General features: G+C 41.2%; 1 protein-coding gene across 1 annotated transcript; it reads right to left on the reverse strand.

The window, feature by feature from the left end:
* Nucleotides 1–1,842: 1,842 nt before the first annotated feature.
* On the reverse strand, nucleotides 1,843–20,253 carry gmps (guanine monophosphate synthase). The gene is made up of 16 exons (XM_048264343.1): nucleotides 20,002–20,253; nucleotides 17,646–17,824; nucleotides 15,688–15,802; nucleotides 15,433–15,530; nucleotides 15,229–15,332; nucleotides 14,872–15,065; nucleotides 13,774–13,939; nucleotides 13,270–13,421; nucleotides 12,782–12,955; nucleotides 12,526–12,631; nucleotides 12,321–12,436; nucleotides 12,082–12,207; nucleotides 10,127–10,242; nucleotides 9,879–10,009; nucleotides 9,297–9,469; nucleotides 1,843–3,861 (listed from the first exon to the last, which is right to left on the reverse strand). The coding sequence occupies exons 1-16, from the start codon at nucleotides 20,026–20,028 to the stop codon at nucleotides 3,760–3,762; spliced, it is 2,079 nt and encodes a 692-aa protein (XP_048120300.1). The 5' UTR covers nucleotides 20,029–20,253; the 3' UTR covers nucleotides 1,843–3,759.
* Nucleotides 20,254–21,191: the final 938 nt, after the last annotated feature.

Below are 21,191 nucleotides of genomic sequence, written 5' to 3' on the forward strand. Positions count from 1 at the left end.
TCTAGATTTCTTGCAGCAACTTGACCAGAGGTTTATGGTAGGCTTTTATCAGGTGATCTTTGGGATTTTAATCAGAAATGTTAAGCAAACAAGATTATATAACCTATCCATTTCACATGCCACACATTGAGTAACATATAGTGCCATTGGAGAAAAGGTTTAGAATATGCATTATATAAATTATATGCAATTATTACATCTTAGTTATTAATTATTATAAATAGTCAAAAGGCTGGACATGTCTATTTTTTATATCTTTTATATTTCTTTTTTTAGTTTTGAAGGCCAAAATCATGAAATGACACACATGGGATTACGTAGTAAGCAAATAGTAAGCAAAAAGGTGAAAAAGCAATATGTGTAATATTAGGCCCATGAAATGGTTTTCCAACTGTCCTGAAGAAGTTCCCATACATGTTTAGCACTTGTTGGCTGCTTTTCTTTCCCTCATGTTAATTAAAAAGAATACTAGGTGACTCTCTAGCTTGTGAGGTCAAGGTTACATGGGGTCCTACAAGTACTGATTATGGTACGTGGGGTCAATAATCAAGGTCACATGGAGTCTTCTATGAAATACAGGGTTTGCGCAATATTGGCTGAATGGTTTGCCATATGTTCATCAAACCTTACATAGTTACTCACTACAAAGTCTAAATGCATTGATTACACACTCAAGGTTGTGGGGTCCAAGGTCAATGTTATGTCATCAGATGTCAAGATTTAGTTTGCTGCAGTAAAGCAGGCGGCAGAGGCATACTCAAAAGTAACTAAAATACTTTGCTTTGAATTTGCTATGATTTAACATAAAGTTTTCTTTTATAATGTTTTCTAGAATGTTTACTGTACATTTTGATTTCTATGTGGTTTGATGTCCATGCTCTTTGCTGTCTTACCCTGTCTTTTGTGTCATTTGTGGATGCCTGTAACAAATCTCCCGCATTGTGGGACAATAAGATGAATACTGAATCTTAAATATTTTGCTGAGACACGTTCATATGGCTACTCTTCATTTACACAGTGAAAATTGAACTGTCAAATCTTCATCTCGTGTGTGTGTGTGTGTGTGTGTGTGCTGAGCTGAGCTATCCTATTGTTGTAAACTATATATGATACATAAAGATTGAGATTAGTTCAGCATCATTCCATTTTAACTCAGCAAAAAATAAACATTTTCCCCATTAACTGAGGAATTGCAGGGTAAGATCTAGACCTAGATCTACAGTTTGATATGTCCATTTCTTTAGTACCTGTGTCAAGCTGTGGACATGGACTATGAAAAGGATAATACATCTAATATGATGAAATCAAATGTTATTGAATTGAGTGTCCGCAGGCTATTCCACTTTGACACTAATACCATCACATTGTAATGACATCTAAAGCCCACTAGTGGGCAGGATTGTATTATCCAACTAGTATGGATCTCTAAGCGAGGAAAGCATCCGGTATCAAAAACTGAATATTTTTTTGTAGATTACTGATGTACACATTTTGTGGGATGCAATATCAGTTTTGCTTGGCTAAAAAAAAAAAACACTCTGTGCACCATAGGTTGTGTAACAAATAGTTAACTGGAAATCACACCAAGCACATTAGGGCTTGGGAGGAGCGTGACCGACAAGCCCACGCTCGCCTTATGACTGCATGTTAGCAAAAATCACATTAGCCGATTCTTCACGTTACACATGAATGACATTTCAAGGCCACTGGTCAGGGAGTTCAAGCAGAGCTGTGTAGAATGCTGGCCAGTGAAGGCAAACGACCAGGCCAATGTGTTCCCTCCTGGCTGTCCAGTCATAGGATGGCATATGCAAATAAATGTTAAAATAAAAACAATTTGAATTTGACTTTCAACAGAACTTCTTTATTAAAGCTTGGTTTTCATTATACAAATTTCAGTTTTAAAACTGCATGCGGTGGCTTGGTTTGAGGCACAATACTAAATAAAGGGGGAAAAAAGCATTGTTCATTAAAAAATAAATCCAAAACAAGGAATTGCATAAATTAAACTGAAATATTATTCCATATTGCAGTTCAACCCAACTACGTAACTGTCTATTCATTTTGTGTTTCTGTTTAAACATATTCTCTGTAAAATATACATGTAAAAAGGCAACACCAGATAACATTAAGAACAACTGTTTGCGATTTAAGACAATGGATAAAACTGATCTTGCATGGTTCTTTGCAATCATGAACGAAAAAGTTCAGATAAAAACTGAAAACATATAGACAATAAATACCTAGCATGTTATTTATATCACCACCACACTGCAACATGGATCTACAGCAGAGTTTCAGGTGCGGGGGGGGGGGCTGTGGATCTATGACTGTCCATTAGCAGGCCAGTGCTAAGGTCATGGTGGGAACATCTGTAGGGTACAAAGACTCCTACAGTCCCCCTCAAGAGTCCGAGCTGACCATAACTTAGAAATATTTCATTCACCCGTTCTGACCACAAGATGAAGGGAAATGTTCTGCTTCACAGAGGACAGCAGACACCATCTCTTTCAGTCTCCATGTCATCCGTTACTGGGTAATTGAAAACGCTATTTTTCTAAATGCAAAAAAAAGCACAAAGGCTCATGGGTACACAGATGATGCCATTAAAATGTGCAAAACGTTGCCAAGGCAGTGAAACCATTGGCTATGATTATGTTTAATGAAGACACACCAAAGAGTCCGTCGCTACTCTCCCATACTCAATATCTACACAGCTTTCTTCTCATCTTTTAAAAAAAAAAAAAAAAAAAACGCAGCATGAAAAATGTTAGTCAGTCCACTGGGGATGGCTTTAGTCCCCAAATGAATAAAGGAAAACAGAGGAAAAAAAAGAGGAAAGAGGCACAATTTCTAGACGACCCTCATCAGAGCAGGGGGCTTCCGTCACTCATGTACACACACACACACACACACACTTCTGCTGTTCACAAGGTCAGAGTCGCCCTCTTAAGGACGAGCTTCCTCTGCCCCAGATGCGACAATGTCAACAAAATTTGGCAAAACAGTTAAATGAAGCTTATCAGCTTTTTTCTTTTAAAAAAGAAAAGTAAAGTAAAAGTTGATTGGTCACGTCACCATGCCGGGGCTCAGCTGTCTATAAGGGGTGTTATGGGTAACGAGGCCGGCTCAGGCCAGGCACGCAGAGCCATGAGAAGTGAGGGCCAAAGGGCCAAGAGCCTCTGAGTGACCGGACGATCATCTCATCTCACTGCCGTTTGGCCACAACTTCATGAAACAAGGCTTTTGTTAGGCGCCTAATGCTGCTAAGCTCCATGGTATGTAACGCTAAAACGACCCGGTGACATTCCGGGGCTGCTCTATCTGATGCACCAGTAGGAGGCACATGACAATATAGGAGGCAATCAACCTTTCTGCGTCTCAGCTCTCCCATCCACCAATATACACCAACATCACTTGCAGAACTCAAAAGGTAAAATGATAATGCATCGTTACATATGGAAAACTTAACAAAAATAAAAAGTTATTATCATTATCGACAATAACAATAATAGCAATAATAACAATAAACCTTTTTATTCAACATTTCAACCGCCCCCCTCAAAAAAAAAAAGGAGGAGGTGCATAAAGGTAGCGGTTTCTGGTGTGCGCTGATCACAGTACAGCCTGCCATCGTGGGAATGTTCCGATCGCTGCGGGTCACTGTCAGGACGGGGTGGGTCAGGGAGGGTGCGGGACAGGGAGGAGGTGCAGGAGGAGGAGAGGCGGAGGAAGGAGGGGTGGAGATGGACCTCTGGTCTACTCCCACTCAGTGGTTCCTGGGGGCTTGGAGGTCAGGTCAAACATTACCCTCGAGATGCCAGGGATCTTCTTGATCTCGTTGACCATCTTCATAACAACCTAAGGGAGAGACCAGATTGGTGGGAGTTAGTCAATGTCTAGACTTCTATTAGGTTCTTAAAAACTCAAAAGGAGCATGGTGCAGGAGGGTGTACCGAAACACATAAACCTAAAGCATGTATGTGGAATTTCACATGGGAATGTTAAAATGCCTCAAAGACCCCAGTGTTCATGTAACCCAAAATCCTGAGGGCAACATGATAGCTTGAAATGGTTCTGAACATGGCAACTTAAAATCATACGTCTCTTTCAGACCAAGTAGTTATAGGAACTTATTCCACCGCTTGGTTGAATTTCCCCATTGTCCTACGTAATTTAGAACGACCATTAACCGTATGTTATTTGCACACCTATGAAGTAGATCCATTGTTTTGGCCGTATCACACTTGTATATTAATTCGCCGAACTCCTTGTGAAGTTTAAATGAAACGTCACGTTGCATCCAAGCTGTAAAATGCAGACGTTCAGAACATGGCAACATTGTAGCATATGACGGAGGTGGCTTTTAGCTAGATGGATGACAGCAGGCTAAGTAAAATAGCGATGTTTCAAAGCTAAAGTTCATCAGAATCTTGGGATACGCCCGCTTGACAACGGGAGAGATAGAACTAACGACTGGCCTTTGGCCGTAGCAACCATCCATTTAGAACTAGTAACGGCAGTTTGTCCTGCAAGTTGAGAAATTAGTTGATATGTGTTGGAAGAAATTAGTTCTACAAACAAGACAGTTTTAGCAATTAAAACGTTAAAATTGTATCAGGAAATGAACACAACGCAAGAGTCAACAGTGGAATAAGCGGGATAATGGACTCCACGGTGGTCTGTTCACTCCGCTTCGCGTCGGGGCAGTTTTACAACCTCGACCGTGCATTAACTTCTGTGAACAGACCACCGTGTCGTCCACTATCCCTTACTTAGTCATAGGAACAGTCCCCATCTAAATCAGTTCTACTAACTACTCTGCCCCAAGACCCGTTTTTCATTTGCATTCGCATTGGCAATACGATCCGGTACAAAGTCAAAAGTGACGTAAGTACGGCAAAGTTGTTTATAGCGTCGTCACTTGGTATGGGGTTTAAAATAGGCACCCACTCGCCTCGCCAAATGCGAGTAAAGTAGCATACAATTTGCAAATATTTGAATGACCCTCACTGTCTACGGTCACTTCAAACAAATCCTGATGCTACAAATGTTTTGCTTGTTTTGCTGTGGAAATTAGCATGCTAGTTAAAAGTAACAGATTAACATAATGCCGTTTGGCAAAAAGGATTTATTCCTTAGAGCTCATCGATGTTTGATTTCATTGTCACCAAAATAATAAATAACATCTGGTATTTAAGTGAAATTGATGCTGTGTTACACCAAGTTAAAGCTGCAGTTGGCAAGTCTGACAGATTGAGGGGACTTAGCCAAAAATTACAACTCTCATGCCCCTCCCCCACTACCACGACCACCCTCTCATCGAGTTTGAGCTCGTCAATGCGCACCAGACTGTGATTGACAGTCAGATCTCACACAGCCCTGCTCTGATTGGACCAGAAGAACCGGAAGCTGTGGATTTTAGGACGTTATGATTTGTATTGGCTACTTCAGTCAGCAGTAAGCGAGTGGAGGAAAAAAATACTGCACGTAAGAAACGAGACTAACTTAAAGTAGGGGAGAGCCGGGGCAGTTCAAACCCTTTTTTTTTTTTTTTTTTTTTTTTTTAAAAAAAAAGATTGTACCACACTGAAAGCTAATATTTTATCACTAGCAACCTACACCTGTCCTCTGCCAGCCGTCTCTGAACAAAACCGTTCACAAATTTTTTTGCAAAAAGTAGGTCGTAGGACGCGTAAAGTTTCATTCATCCCGACCGCTAACTCTTGGTCGGGAAGAATGAAACGTACAACTTAAGCCATATAAACTTCCCACACTTTACAACATACAAGGGCGTAGGTTTGGTCTGAGCTTTGGTGGGGACACTACCCACTTATTTTTCTCACAAACTGTTTATCACAGCAAACAGTGGCTAGCTAGCACCGTTTAAAAGCTGAGAAAAGGCTCTTTCATGTGATACATGTGTGATGAGTAGCCTACTTCTCGAGGAGTTCAACAGAGAAGAATGGGTGAATTTGGACGCACTTCATGCTTGTAGTGAAGTAAAGCTGAAGCGCTGCATGCTGCAGCTCACTGGTGGTTATTATAGGTAACTTCAAATCAGCGCGATTTACCCTTATAGGCTACTGCACATTACAAGATCTGTATGAGATGATCCGCAGCACTGAAGTGAGAAATGATTTAACTCTGTGTAGAGCATGTGAGCGCTTTTTTCCCCCCCATTTCAACCTTGGTGGGGACATTTCAGTCGTAATTTGACATTGGTGTGGACACGTCCTTCGGTCCTGACGCAAATCTACGCCCCTGACAACATATCATGAATGGTAATTCCATTTTATTTTAAATAGACTGGTGCTGGGCTATGTCCTAGTGAATGTCCGATAACAACTCTTTACCATTAGCTCCAGACTAACTTTTTGCACTGGTGCGCCTAACTTTTTTTTCTTAGGTGCACCAGCACAAAAGTTAGGTGCACCCAAATGTTCAACCACATCGCATTTAACACCGCAGCAGGTTCACTTTTTTTTCCCTTAATTACGGTCCTATATAGGTTGTCCTATGACTTACAATTCTACAAGAAAAGTAACTTAATGAATTGTTGGTGCTTTAAGTGCTTTACTGAGCTGAAATTTAAACTTAAAACATCTCAAGATGAATTAAATAAAAATAACTAATAATTGAGTAAATTAACAGTGCACGTCTTTAAGGGCTTCAAACTGCACATCTCATGGCTCAATGTCTTTCATACTATCCTTCATGATCTTTAGGCCTTGGCTAAACCAGCTCACCATGCTAGCATCTTCCATAGAAATGTATTTGAGCACAATTTAAAGAGATGTTCCAAGTAGCATGGGGGATTTTTATGTGATTTTGCAATGATAATTGCAATAATCACTTGACAGCCCCACAATGCATTTGCAATGACTTGCCATGCTCGATCTAAATGTGTCCATGTAATTCACCGTACACAATGACCACAGTTATACATGCAGGGAATATTCAGGCTTTAAATGTAGCAGCGATATTCGGTTTGCGCCAAATACCAGATTAAATTGATTGATGCCATCAGAATGAGTTTACACAACTCGCGTGCAAAACGAATATTGCTGTTGAAAACCGGGTTACTCCCTGTATGTAACTGCGGTCAATGACGCACTCCTTTTCGGCGATATCTGTATCTCTGTCGTTGGGGAAGGCCTTGTATGCATTGTTCGCAATTTTAAGACGTTTTTTCATCTGCAATGACTCCTATAAATTTGGCGCAAGTGGCATTCCTGTACGTCGGGTTTACGTTCAAACTATTTTTCTGATGAATAATTATTTCGGACTGAACTTGGTGAAGGGAAGTTTCACAAGGCCTATCGTAGGCAACGATAAACTTGATTATCATCTCGGGCTCGTCTGATCGGTTTGCTGCTGCCAGCCGCCGAAAGGCTATGTGACCACACTGTAATGCAACTACATCCACTCGGTTTATCTGACGGGTCTCTCTCTCCCTCTCTCTCAAACTTACACACAGGCACTGGGCCACGGCCAATCAGAGGGGAGGTCCCGCCCTTCACTATCTGTGATTTGTTTAAACCATGATATTGGGCAAATATGTGTCTGTTATTGAACCAGACACATATAGATAGATAGACACATACAAGGTAGAGTTTCAATGCGGACACGTTTTCCTCTCTCGAATAGCTGGTCGCACCGGTGCGACCTCCGATTTTTTTTTTTAGTCGCACTTTTGCGACCAAATCGGTCGCACTCTGGAGCCCTGTTATGGAAGTATCATGCATATGGATGATTCTGCCATTTTTATAGCTAGAACAGTAAGTGTTCCCATTTATGTTTCTACATCTACAAAATGTTATTTCCCCGGTAAAAAAACAATCCAGTCTAAGATAGGCCCTACATGGATGTATAAAAACATTATCATTGTTTTGGTCTTGTTGTTGCACAATTGACACGAAAGCAGTCAGTGAAAACATGCACATCAGTGGGCTGCTTTACTAATGCAAAATTGCAAACTATTACAATAATTCTGTTGCATTACTCAGCATGGTTGCACAGAGCTTGCATGAGAAATACTTCCCAAAACAACAGTAATTGTAAGGATGCCATTTAGGGGCGTAAATCACACTGCAAAAAATTAATTCTAACCAAGTGTTATTGATCTTATATTAAGATTAAAAAATCTATTTGGTATTGTTTTTAGTATGAAAAGACTTACCTAGCGCCCTCTCAAAAGATCATTTTGACTTAATTTAAGAAGACTTTAACTTATTTTAAGGAGTCTTATCAAGACAAATTTGCTTAACGCACTGGCAGACAAATTTGCTTGTTTTCGAGATGAGATGTCTTAAAATATATATTTTTTTAAATTAAGTCAAATGATCTCACAAGAAAGCGCTAGGTAAGTCACTTTATACTGAAAACAATACCAACTAGTTTTTTTATCTTGATATAAGATTAATAACACTTGGTTAGATTTTGTTAGATAAGCAGTTTTTGCAGTGCACAAGTTTCATCACGATTCGATACAATATCGATTCTTTTAGCCGATGTGTCACTAGGGTCTGTTGTCCATAGGAAATGATAGATTTTGGTTAATTTTCATGGATTCAAAAATGCCAAATCTTATAGGCTTAATTATAGGCCAAATACTGAACATAGACTGTGGAATCAGGTAGGTTACACAGTTCTCTTTTCCTCCCCTAAAACCTCCTGTCACTAGCTAGATGCTTTTCAATTTAACATGGTTTAAACTCATATGTTGCAGTAGAAGTGAAAGGAAACTATGAGAACAATTTAATTGACTGAACAAGTTTTCATTAGGCTATTGAATGGTTTAAATGTGAATGCTATATACTTAATTAACCATTAGCTACATTAGAGTGGTTCTATACACAGTTGTCATCTTAATGCAGTGTTTTGTAGGATATTCAAAGCATTTCCTGTTCATCACTCGTGGTGTAGGCCTATGTCTTGAGTGATCGCTGTCCATTTAAATGTCTGGGACTTTAAATTACGTTTTAACTCCGTGCTGTTTTTGTTGATGGACGGCGCCGCCTTTGATTCAGTTTTCCTACCGTTTTAATAACGACACACGCAATTGCGTGGTTAAAGTAAGGAATCGTTTTCTTGCAATTCCCACATAACATTATATACTAGGCCTAGGTTACATTACATTTTTTGTCGGTTCTTGTCTAGTTCGAACTTCGTTACTGACAGGCGGAATAATTTTATTATTGTACGGTTCTGGATGATCAGTCAGATGGTGGCGCCAGTGTCAGCTGAACGAAAGCTTATACACTAGCTTACACACTGATCCATCACAGCCTCACCTCTTCAGGGATGTGGTTGTCAGGTGTGGCCGGGATGCCGGTCATAAAGTCACTGGTGATGAAGGTCCTGATAACCACGGAACGCCGGCATGAGGGCTGCTTCTGCAGGGGGTCCCGGTCAAAGTGCAGCGGCGTCAAGATCACAGGCATCTGACTGATCTTACGAGAGTAACCTGTATGGATAGACAAGAGGAGGTCATGGACCTTGACCTAAGATTGCTTACTCACTATTCCTAGGGTGAAATCAGCTTGCCAAGCATATCAAACACAGTGCTCTCAATGGGGGAACAAGGAACCTAATGACACTTATTAGCACTACAACAACAAGGCACGCGTGAGCTAATTGAGTGAGTGATAATTATTTCAGCAGCACAGCAATGAACTCTCCTGTGGCCTCCACTGAGAAGAATACCTAACAGGAGCTCATTTGTGAGATCTGAACATCAAAGCCACTCACTGACACCTAAGTGCTTTTGAGTGGAATTGATATGAATTGAGATGAATTTGTGTGCCTACAAAATGAATATAAAAGTTTGAATTAAATAACAACCACAACTCAGACATTCTGCTTTAAGTTCTTACCAGACTCCCTCAGGATGGAGTGGGCCACATAATCCGCCTGTCTGAGTGTGCTCAGTACGCCTGTGGTCAGGAAGGTGGGGGTGATGTCGGTGGGTGGCTCCTTCACTGGCGTCCCAAACACATACACCACTCTGGTATCGGCAAAAGGAAAAGAAAAACGATGCATCACTGTGAAGAGATGAAATCCTGTGGAATACTCAGAAGAAAATGCCACCTGTCTTGGTAGTGGAGAGACTGTGTGGCATTACCTGTTGATGGTGTGGCAGATGCGTGGGATGAGCCTGGACAGGAACATCAGAGACTCCCAGTGAGGGGGATCTTTACTGCACACACCACACACATAGCTATAAGACCGCGAGTCACCCTGCACACACAAATGAGAGAAAAAGGGAGAGACAGAGAAAGAGAGGGAAGGAGGGAGAGGGAGAGAGAGAGAGAGAGAGAGAGACAGAGAGAGAGAGAGAGAAAAGGAGGGAGAGAAAAGGAGGGAGAGGGAGACGAAGGGAAGAGAAAGCACAAAGGTCCAGTCAGGCTTTCTGTTTAATGCGTCATAGTCTAAACCTCAAATGACACTCTGTATCACGAGTGCTATTTTTACTTAACAACTTTCCAGACATATTTAACAACACTGCAGAGACCAGGCAATAACATTTCCAAGCTAGTTTTCCAGGCAAGTTCCAACTCCAAATACGTTGATTACTGAAGTGAGAGATTCACAGTCTCAGTAAAGAGGGGAGAGGAAGAGGCCCTTAACACTCTGCTGACCTGCCTGTATTAGCAGCAGCGGTCCTGCCAGAGTATATTTAGCCTTGTGGGGTGACTGAGCAGTGTGTCTGGCTCGGCTCAGAGAGCCAGTGCTGCATCAGTACTCTCCCCACACCGTGGTTGGTGTTTTCATACTGGGTGTGTATCCCCTCCCACTCACTGGTCAGCCACAACTCACTAACACAGGCCTCTAGACACAAACATCCTGAAGTCTCACTTTCTCACACACACCTCTATGATGCACTCTTCAACATACGACCATTCTACAGCAGACTAATCTTTCACTGTCAACATGTTTACCTCTGCAACATTAGAAGTATATTTAAACCCCAAGACGCTCGAAGCTTACCAGGTCAAAAGAGGAAGAACATATAGAATAAAGCAGCCATTTTCAGAAAGCGCCAACTCATTCATTTATTACATGGACAAGGCTACAGCTATGATGATGTGTAGCTGACACAAAGCACAACGGTCTTAAAAAGACAGAAAAGGGCAAGAATAGGGAATTAACGTTGTCCATAACCCCCACCCCACAAAAAAATAAACGTTTCCGTCCAAGTAAAGTTAACCACAGGGTGAGGCAACATGGCACAATCACAGAAACAGCGGTTCCAAAAATACTTAAGGCTCGAGACAACAACTAGAAAGACCACTTGTGTTCAGAATGCCTGGGCAATTACAAACTTAAACTAAATAATTAGGCATAGGCAAGTCTGTTCAGAGAAGTCTATTTTCTACAAGCAGCCCCCCCCCCCCTTCCACAATGCAGACATTGTCTGAACCCTCTATGGAAACAGCCATTTTCCCTTGGAGGAGAAGACTGTTCTACTTCCCTGGCTATACAGCAGCACAGCCTGAGTGATTTAGCACAGTTGGCTGAGCAAGTGAGATGGCAGTTACTACTGTTTACTCTGAGAAACCTGTACGATTAACATATTAACAGTAATAGCACACTAGTCTGTTCTATCCATCCTGTCTCAGATGTACCAAAGTGAGCACTTTGAGTGCGGAAGTGCAGCAAGGGGGCACATTTAATGGCAGTCCTAATATGTACACTTCAACAGATTTGTGCAATGGACTTTCCAGTGTCACGTTCACTTACATGAAAATATGGCCAGATTTTTTATTTATATATGGTACTAGCCCATTTACCATTTATATTGGGGACTGCATTTTTGGACAGCATTTTTTAGGGCAAAATACAAACAAACAAAAAAGACTATCAAGAGCAATTTGCTTTTCAAAAGAGTGTGTATTTTAACCTTTGATATTTTTTGTACATTGCACACTTTTTGGTGCATTTCTTACTATGAAAAAAACCTCCAGACTTTTGAAATGATAAGTAATTTTTTTTTCAGCTTGAAATTACTTTGATTTCTGTGAGCATGGAAACCATATCCCCAGAATGTGGTTTACTCACACACACACACACTCTCACCTGGACGCCCACTGTTTTGATGGGCAAAAGGAAGGCATTGAGTGAATGAAGGCTGGTGATCTGCATCAGCTTCTCCTCCTCTTCATCTGATATGCATGACTTTACCCTCTGGAGGAGTGTATGAGGCTGCATAAAAGACAGGTACAATTGTATAAATCATCTGTAACAATCAGTTTGCTAGCTGTAGCTGTTAAAGGACCACTATAATAGTTTTCCTCCAGAAGTCCAGAGGCCAATACCTTTTTGACACTGGCAGAGAAGTCTGTGATGATTTTAAGGATGTTGTTGGTCTCGGCAAAGTCTTTGCAGACGTAAGGCTCATCTGCACATATAACTCGGATGGCCAAGCCAGGACCTGTTGGACAGAGGTATGTTAAAGTAAAAGTTTGATGACCCATATTGATAAAGACAGCATATCAGAACATGCAAGTGGACCACACTCACCAGGGAAAGGATGTCTGCAAACAATCTCCTCTGGGAGCCCAAGCTCCCTGCCTAGGGCTCGAACCTCATCTTTGTGGAAGTCCTTCAATGGTTCTATTACTTTTCCCTGAAAAAAAAGTGACAATCCATAGGAAACAAAGTTTGTTGTCAACTGTTCGAACTTGCTAAACAATCAATACCCTCCATTATTTACAATGGCTGAATTGAAACTACAGGGTCACACTGCCCAGTAGCCATGTTGTTGGAAGGTTCATACCTCATCCCGGAGCTTGCGGATGAGCTCGGTGTCATTGTGGTGTGTTTTGATGACCTCAGCCTTGCCGCTGGCAATGATGGAGGCACTCTCAATCAAGTCAGGCCTCAATGTGCCCTGGGCAAGGAACACCTCCTCAGGCTTCAGGTTCATCTCCCCTATCACCTCATTGGCTACCTGTAGAGATAGAACCATCAAAATGCACATTACTACTCACGCTGCAATAAAAGTACTGCTCAACACAAAGAGACAAGACTATTTAGGCATCCACATGCCCACGCACACACACACAGTTTTAACAGAAGGAATATCGACCAACACTAAGCACCTCATGATCAAACATCAAAGAGCCAATTTCTAACAATGTCATTTCATCAATAGCGGCTTTGGTTAAAAACAAAAACCCATGGATTTTCCTGAGAAAAAAAGGCCCCATTATAGGCCATGAGCATGCAGCGATGCTGATACACAAATGAGAGTTAGTGGCATACCTTGACAAATGTGTCTCCGATAATCTTTCTCTTTTCCTCGGGATTTGTGGTCATATTGAGTGTTTTGCTAATGCGTTTCCTGGGGGTCCGATCTTCCTCAGAGATTGGCAGGGTTGTTGTGCCGTTATAGAAAGTATGTGCTGCGTTCACCACTAGATGGAACATGGTATGGCAAATGAATTATTTTGTAATCAAAATTACCCATGACAAATGGCAATAATGAAAAAAAATTACTTCAACTAGTCCATCAAATCATTCAATCTTGGTGTACAGTTACACTTACTACTACACAGTAAATAGAAAACTACTGAGTGGGAATTACTATACAAATGGCTTATGGGTGTAACAGTGACAGTATGGGTGTGATAGAGTAACGGCGCTACACTCTGTGGGCATGTCCGTGATCTATGTGAAAACTCGTGGATTTCTCCTTTAACATATGGGAACATACGGGGTCCTATGCAGGCCATGTGTTGATGGTGGTTGGTAAATCAGGTATCTTACCTTTTAAATTGATGCCCAACTTTGTCAGCGCCTCCTCCACACTCTGGCTTTCCCGTTTCCTCATGAATCCATTGTCAATGTGCACAGCGATCACTTGGTCTTGGTTCAATGCCTTGTTAAGAAGAGCAGTGCACACTGTAGAGTCGACACCCCCACTGAGAAGCACCTGAAAGAACACCACAGCATAGTCCCATTTGATTTCAACCAAACAACCATAACCATTCAACCTGTCAACATTGAGGGTCAAGTTTTACATGTCAAACTTAAGTGTCAGTTTGTGGCAAATCAGGTCAATCCATGAGAAGGGTCATTAATCATACAGGGACACTCATCCCAATGGGACTTTTTTTCTAGTACAAACTCTGAAAACGACAGTCATACATATAAAGAAAGACATAATCAATTGAATTCAATGAATCCCATGTGCCTAACAATTTCATTCTGAATTGTGACTCTGAATTGTGTTCTTAGACAGCCTTTCTTAATGAGTCAGCCTGTTCTGTTTGGCAAAGACCACGGCTTAATTAGAGAGTTTTTGGTGGAATCAGCTAAACACACAATTATCTCGATAATCACCAATCCGCAGCACTGGCAGACACTGCTGGACTGAAGTGCATTGGATTCGCTCTACTGCGCAGACTATGCCAAGTGGGAGGGACTGAGTGAGGTTGAGTACATGATTTTCCAATCTAACCCATTTCATGTCCCCGGAGAGCAAGCCCACTTCACGGGAGCTCAGGGGAGCCAGGCAATCACCTTCCTCCAGGAGAGAACGCAGATTAATAGGAACTCTTAATTACTTGGCACCAAATCCTGACCCCCCCCAGCACCCATATTCATGATCCAATCTGTAAAGTCTGAACACACATTACATCACAGTGTGTTGCTGCCACTGTGCCATCCAATGTGCCATCATGATTAAGTGGCTGAATGTTGTTTGATTAATCATTAAATCATTTCCTGGTGGTGATGGGGACCGAGAACACCACATTCCATCCCAGGCATTCAAACAGACTAAAGATAACCCGCCCCAGGTCAGTAGTAGTAAGAGAAACATCACAATGAGATGTGACACTTGAACTAAAGCTCCCGTCTCACCAGGACTTTGGACTTGTCCACCTTCTCCTGGATCTCCTGAATGCAGCCCAGCTGGCGGTTCTGCACTGTGAAGTTGCTGCTGCAGCCAGCGATCTCAAACAGGAAGTTCTTCAGCATATCCATGCCATTTTCTGTCAAGTCCACTTCGGGGTGAAACTGTGTTCCGTACAGTTTCTTCTGTTCATTGGCAATGCCTAGCAATGAAACACAAGGAGACAGTCACTTAGAGGCACACTGCACAGGCTTGCAATCAAGTTCCAGGGTGTGGTAGCATAGATGCACTGTCATACACTTCAAATCATGCATAAACACTGGCATCCCCATTCTGGTTGAGGAGCTTCCTTTTCCAATCCGTACCTGCAACAATGTTCCCAGACTGGGCGACCACTTTGAAGCCATCGGCGACTTTGTCAACACTGTCTCCATGAGTAAGCAGAACCAGTTCTTCCTTTTGAAGACCCCTACAGCGGAAAGAAATGTCTGTTTAAACCAAGTGGGTAAATCGGAGCTAGTCACAGAGAGTTCTCAAGCAATGTGTATGCGATAAGACTTCAGGCTTACCGGAAGAGAGAGCAGGAATTGTCAACGCCAATGCGAAACACACCATCCTCCCTGACACTCTTTCTGTGCACTGTGCCTCCAAAAACTTTATTCATCATCTATTAGGAGTAAACAGACATTAGAAATACATAGCTCAAGAGTGGCAAATAAATGAGTGTCGATTCCTAATTTAACAATATCCCTCAATGAATACTGGGATAAAAGACAATGTAAACACAATTATATGACTGTGGTTATTCTGAACCATCATCTCACCTGCATGCCATAGCAGATTCCCAAGACAGGCTTGCCAATCTTGAATATAGCTGAATCAAACCATGGAGCATCCTCAGCATAAACCGAGTTTGGACCACCAGATATAATAATAGCCCTGAAGACAACCACAAATTCAGTTAGAGCTAGCAGGTCAAATTTCAAGAAAATCAATACTCATGTACACACTACACCCTAGGCATCATTGGCAATCTAAAGCAAAGGGTCCAACAGCGTGTCCTAACAGGATCCGAGCGAGTGAGCGACTGTCGAGTGAGCGACTTGTAGCATTCAATGTTATCTGTCTACACTGAATCCGTTAAGTATGCCCTTCTTTGCATCACGTCTCATTCAAAATAGCAGAGCAAAGCGAGCAACAGAAAGAAAATAGAAACGAGGCTTCCAACAAAAGCTCTCGCTAAAAGTTTGCATCACGCTGCACAGCACTGCTTCGCGTTGTGCACCGTTAGGACATTCCAATTGATGTAATTATGTAATGTAATTAAACGGATTTATTCGCTTGCATCGGATCCTGTTAGGACACGCTGTAAAGTTGTTCCTTACTGGTCTTCGTTTTTAATCATATACAACCTTACTACAGTACACATAGACAATATCAAACAAACTTTTGTCATGCTACCTCACCATTGCACCATTTTATAACGATGGTGTACAAGGAAATGACAAAATGATCAAGACAGAGAACACTCTGAGGAGTCATCACAGAAAGTCCTCTAACTATGATGTGATATTTCCAGAAAGGCCCAGGGAGGCTGGTATTCTCTCACTATAATTACTCTGGAAGTAGTCACATAACAACAACCTCAGGAGTGTGAAAGACGAAGGCAGCCTGCATTCTCTAGATCCACAGACATTTTAGAGGCTAAAAATGGAGCTGGTGGTTTCAGTACTGAGCAAGCAGGAGACTAAGGAGACTGCAGTGAAGAGCCCACTGGTAAAAGCGGGATGGGATGGCTGGATTGGAGTAGGTCTTATCCTAACCACGAAGAAAACATAGCACCTCACAGATGCTAGACAGATGAACATGCTTAGAACATAAAGGACTACCATGCCAAAGACAAACACATTTGACTTCACTCCTAATCTCTGAACTTTTGTCCTTTCAAGGTGGTTAATCCTATGGAACCTCTAGTTCCTTCCTAACACGTCTCCACTGAACATCTATGTTAACACACAACAGCACAAGGGGTAATGTCAGCTGAAATACAGGGGGCTCATTTGGAAAAACATTGATATCTGTTGTTCTACTGAAAACTGAGGCTCATTTTTTAGTCAACTGAAACCACAAGATCAACATTTTATGTGCCTTTAGAGTACTCATGTAGCCATGTTAACTTTAGCAACATGGCTGCATATTCAAAAACTGATGACAGATGCTTTTTTTTAAAAAATAACAGGATACTATGGGATAGGCCCAAGGGTTGGGATGACGGGCAACGTGCTTTACTCCTACAAGCAGACAGCTAGTAGACAACTACTACAAAATAACTAAGGACTAATAATAGTCAACTATCTTCCTATTGCCTTTTCTGAAGCACTCATGCACCCAAGAGTTCAGCAATGACCTTAAATTTAAAGTTTAGCTGTGACTGCCCTGGTTTAGCCCTTAACCCACAGATCACTCATTAACATGTTTAGTTGAGAGATAAGAAAACAGACAATGACAGACAAATAACTGGGACATTTCGAACCAAAAAATTACTACAAAACTCAAAATGCTGAATCTAGCCATGTCCATAGTACCATATATAGAAAGCAAAAACAATTAGTTAGACATGGATATTTCAAGCTCAGGAGTTGGAAGAATATTATGGCATAGTTTTACTAATCAGTTAAGGTCATCAAAAATATATGTCAAATCATATTTTAGTGTTTTTTATATTGTGTATATCAAAAGTGCCTTAAGTATGGATATGTGTGTTAACTTTACAAGGTCTTACCGAAAGCCCTGCTCTTCGATGGCGAATGCTGGAGTCTCCAGGGGCAGGATCTCTGACTGCACGAAAAGCTCTCGCACACGTCGATCAATCACCTTTCCATACTGTGCTCCAGCATCTAGGATTACCACTGCACCATCGTACTGACACGAGCTGACTTTGGTCTCTCCACTGATGTCCAGCTGCAAATACATTTTTGAATTCCCATTACAAATCATATTATGGATTACCTTCAAACAAACAAAAAAAAGTTTACTTTTGACATGCCCCCCTCCAATTTCAGGATCAAAGTTAAATGGCAGCCATTATTTTCTTGTTTCTTGACGTAATTAAGTAACATGTGAATGCATGAGAAGTCGAAACTGCGTGGATGGTATTAGTAGCACACAGATGCCTTCACAGATTCATGTGGACAGTCACATGAATCTCAGAAGTAGGTGCAACATGCCCCATCTCTATATGGATACAATCCAGTTACATAAGACCAGCTACTGCTGCCTACATGCAGGGGCTATTCCTGAGCTGAGGAATCATCACGTGTGTGTGGTATAACTATGGCTTTTAAACATCCTCTGGTTTTATACCATGACCATGATTAAATGCAGGCGTTTAGTTTTCACTGGTGCAAAATACATAGGGAATCCAGTGTTTCCCACAGAATTGAATTCCATTTGTGGTGGTTGGTTTGCAGAATTAACTTGAATACAACAGTTTTTAACAAATTATCAGTGTGGTTATGATGCTAACCAGATTTAAGCACAATTTAGTACAACCTGGAAAATCATTGTGTGGTGGTCAATGTTGATATTGTGGTGGGCCGCCACAAATAAGTCAATGTATGGGGAACACAGAATCACTAGTTATGGCTGGCATGCAACTGACCATCATAAAAATGCTAACGAATACATTTTTCACACGAATGAGGAACAGCAAGTTGTGGAGGACACAATAACATGACAAAGAACATGATAACGTTCTTTGTCAGGGATCTTGCACACCAGCCTGCTGAAGAAAGAAGTACAGTGGAACTTTGACGTCATGAGAAGAGTAAGAATGTATCAGTTGTGATGACCAAAACCTGGAGAGAGAGGTACAGCTGGCCACTGTATTTCAATTTCAGTATGATTTCCTATGACAATTTACCGACGCCCTGAAACTGATCAGTTAGTGAGTAACTGATTATAAAACTTCCCTCGGGATGAATAAAGTATCTATCTATCTATCTATCTATCTATCTTTTTATCTTATAGCTAATGTCTGACAGGTGAGATTTAACTTATGCTGCTTACTCAAATCGGCCAAGAGTAACAAAGCATAGTGAAAACACCACTATAGTCACGTTATCTGCCCTAATTAAGGACCACTCCCCCGTTAATTGCTTGCATTCATCAATCTACTAACTTCATCTAAGACTAAGTCATCCAATGGATACATAATAGCTAGGGTTATCACTCATTACTGTGCTTCCCTTTGAAAACGATGGGTAGTGGTAGCGTGGTAGTTCCCACGTGGTTTCTGCGACTCTTCCGTCAATGCAAAAACAAAAAAAAGAAAAAACGTGCAGATGGTGGTACAATAAACACTAAAATACTATCATCTCTGCATAAAGGCTATCGACGTTGAAGTATTAGTGCAGGCGTGTGAAGTCATCAGTGTCGGCAATCCAGAAGTGGAATGAGAGAATCGAAAATTGGTGGCCTATCAAATATCAACACACTACCGCTAGCTAGCTAATAAGTAGACTAACGTTAGCTGTAGCTAGCTGGTTAGCAAGGTGAGACGTTCAAAACAAGCTAGAAGTCGATGTCATTTTGAACCCAGCGTTGATGTAGGAAACACTACACTCCCAACAAAAGCACAACACACAAGTTAATGAATAGATTCGTAAAAAGTTACTGGAGTAACATAAAGCATATTCTACAGTCCGCTTAAGGCTATAGTGGCTAGCACTGTAAGAGTTCAGTGGGCTTGCTGCTAGCTAGCTGGTTCATTCCACGCGGTTCAATAACAGGGTGCAGAGGGGGTAACGTTAACGCACTCTTCGCCGAACAACTCACTTTCAGGTAGAGCTGCATTGAGAATATATGATCGGTAGCACATGTGCTAATAGAACGTTTTTGAGCATATGTTTTTTTCATGAACCAAACCCATATGAGATCGCAACAGGCATATCACCCTGTAGAAGCAAGCTGCAAGTTTCACCGAAACGACACAGGCCATAACCGGGGACTATCCCAAGGACCAAACCCCGCTCTAAAGGCATCCAGAATACCGCTGGGGGACTCCGGGCTCTCAACGCGAAAGAGACAGTGTTCATCCATCGGTTACAAGCAGTAGATGTGCCAGCCAGCATACTGACCTTGGATTCCCCGTTACACACAGCCATGAATGCCTGGAGTGTGGAAACAGACTCTCTCTTCCTGGCCCTTCGTTAATGTGTTTTAACCGAGGGACTCAGCACGGGTTTTTTCTTTCGCGCCGACTACTGCCACTGATTACAGCCTGCTCAGCGTTTCCCACAATGCCGCGTGTGATCTTCCACTACCTCCGTCTGGCAGGACCCGACTGACTAGCCTACTAGACTAGAGTTATGTCAGAGTTAAACTCGGCGACTCTCAAAGGAGGAGTTTCAGTGAGTTTCACGTGAATGGGAGATTGAGGGCAGTTTGTTGTATTCAATGGAGAAAATGTTAGGGCCACGAGTCTACATGTGAATGCAATTTAAACCGTGCAACTTTAATTTGATTCCCGTTTCGCGGGTTTGATTTTTTTGTGAAATTGCATTCTAAGGGCACATGAGGTAGATGTCGGTATAGGCTAATCATAATTATTTTACTGTCACCACCTTTCTCAACTTCTTATATTTCTGTATTAGAAAGGAGCATTATTTATGTACTATAAGGCAGAGTATATATATATATACATATATATATATATATATATATATATATATATATATATATATATATATATATATATATATATTAGGGCTGTCAAAATAACTGATTAATTTCGATTAATTAATCTGAGAAAAAATAACTGATTAATCACAGATTACGCAGATTAATCGATTCCGTATGACCTTTGACTCACAGCCGTTGTAGTCAGTAACCATGTAAAATGAAGGAGAGAGAAGAAAATGTGCTGACTAGATCATTGATTGGAACATTTACTTTTAAACAACGGCCTGATGGTGTTGATTAAAATAAAGTCCTCTGCAATGTCTGCAGCAAGGAATTTGCATATCACCGGAGTTCATAAACTCTAAAGTCACACATCAATGCAAAGAAATAGTGTTGACATTGAGGGAAGTGTTAATTTATTTTCATTGTGTCCCCTAGGTTATATCTGTGGCCTGAAATACCTTGTATGTGAGAAACAACTTCTTCCCGAAGCACTTTTGAATTTATTTCCTCAGCATATTAGGTCATATCATAGATTATTATGGCCATTATTAAAATAATAATAAAAGAGTTTTTGAACTTTAATGTCACTAATGCTGATTATTCAATGATTTATTTGAATTTAAAAATTTAAATACTTTCACAG

This window comes from Alosa alosa, chromosome 15 (genome assembly GCF_017589495.1).
Source record: "Alosa alosa isolate M-15738 ecotype Scorff River chromosome 15, AALO_Geno_1.1, whole genome shotgun sequence".
In the NCBI taxonomy this organism is placed as follows: Eukaryota; Metazoa; Chordata; class Actinopteri; order Clupeiformes; family Clupeidae; genus Alosa; species Alosa alosa.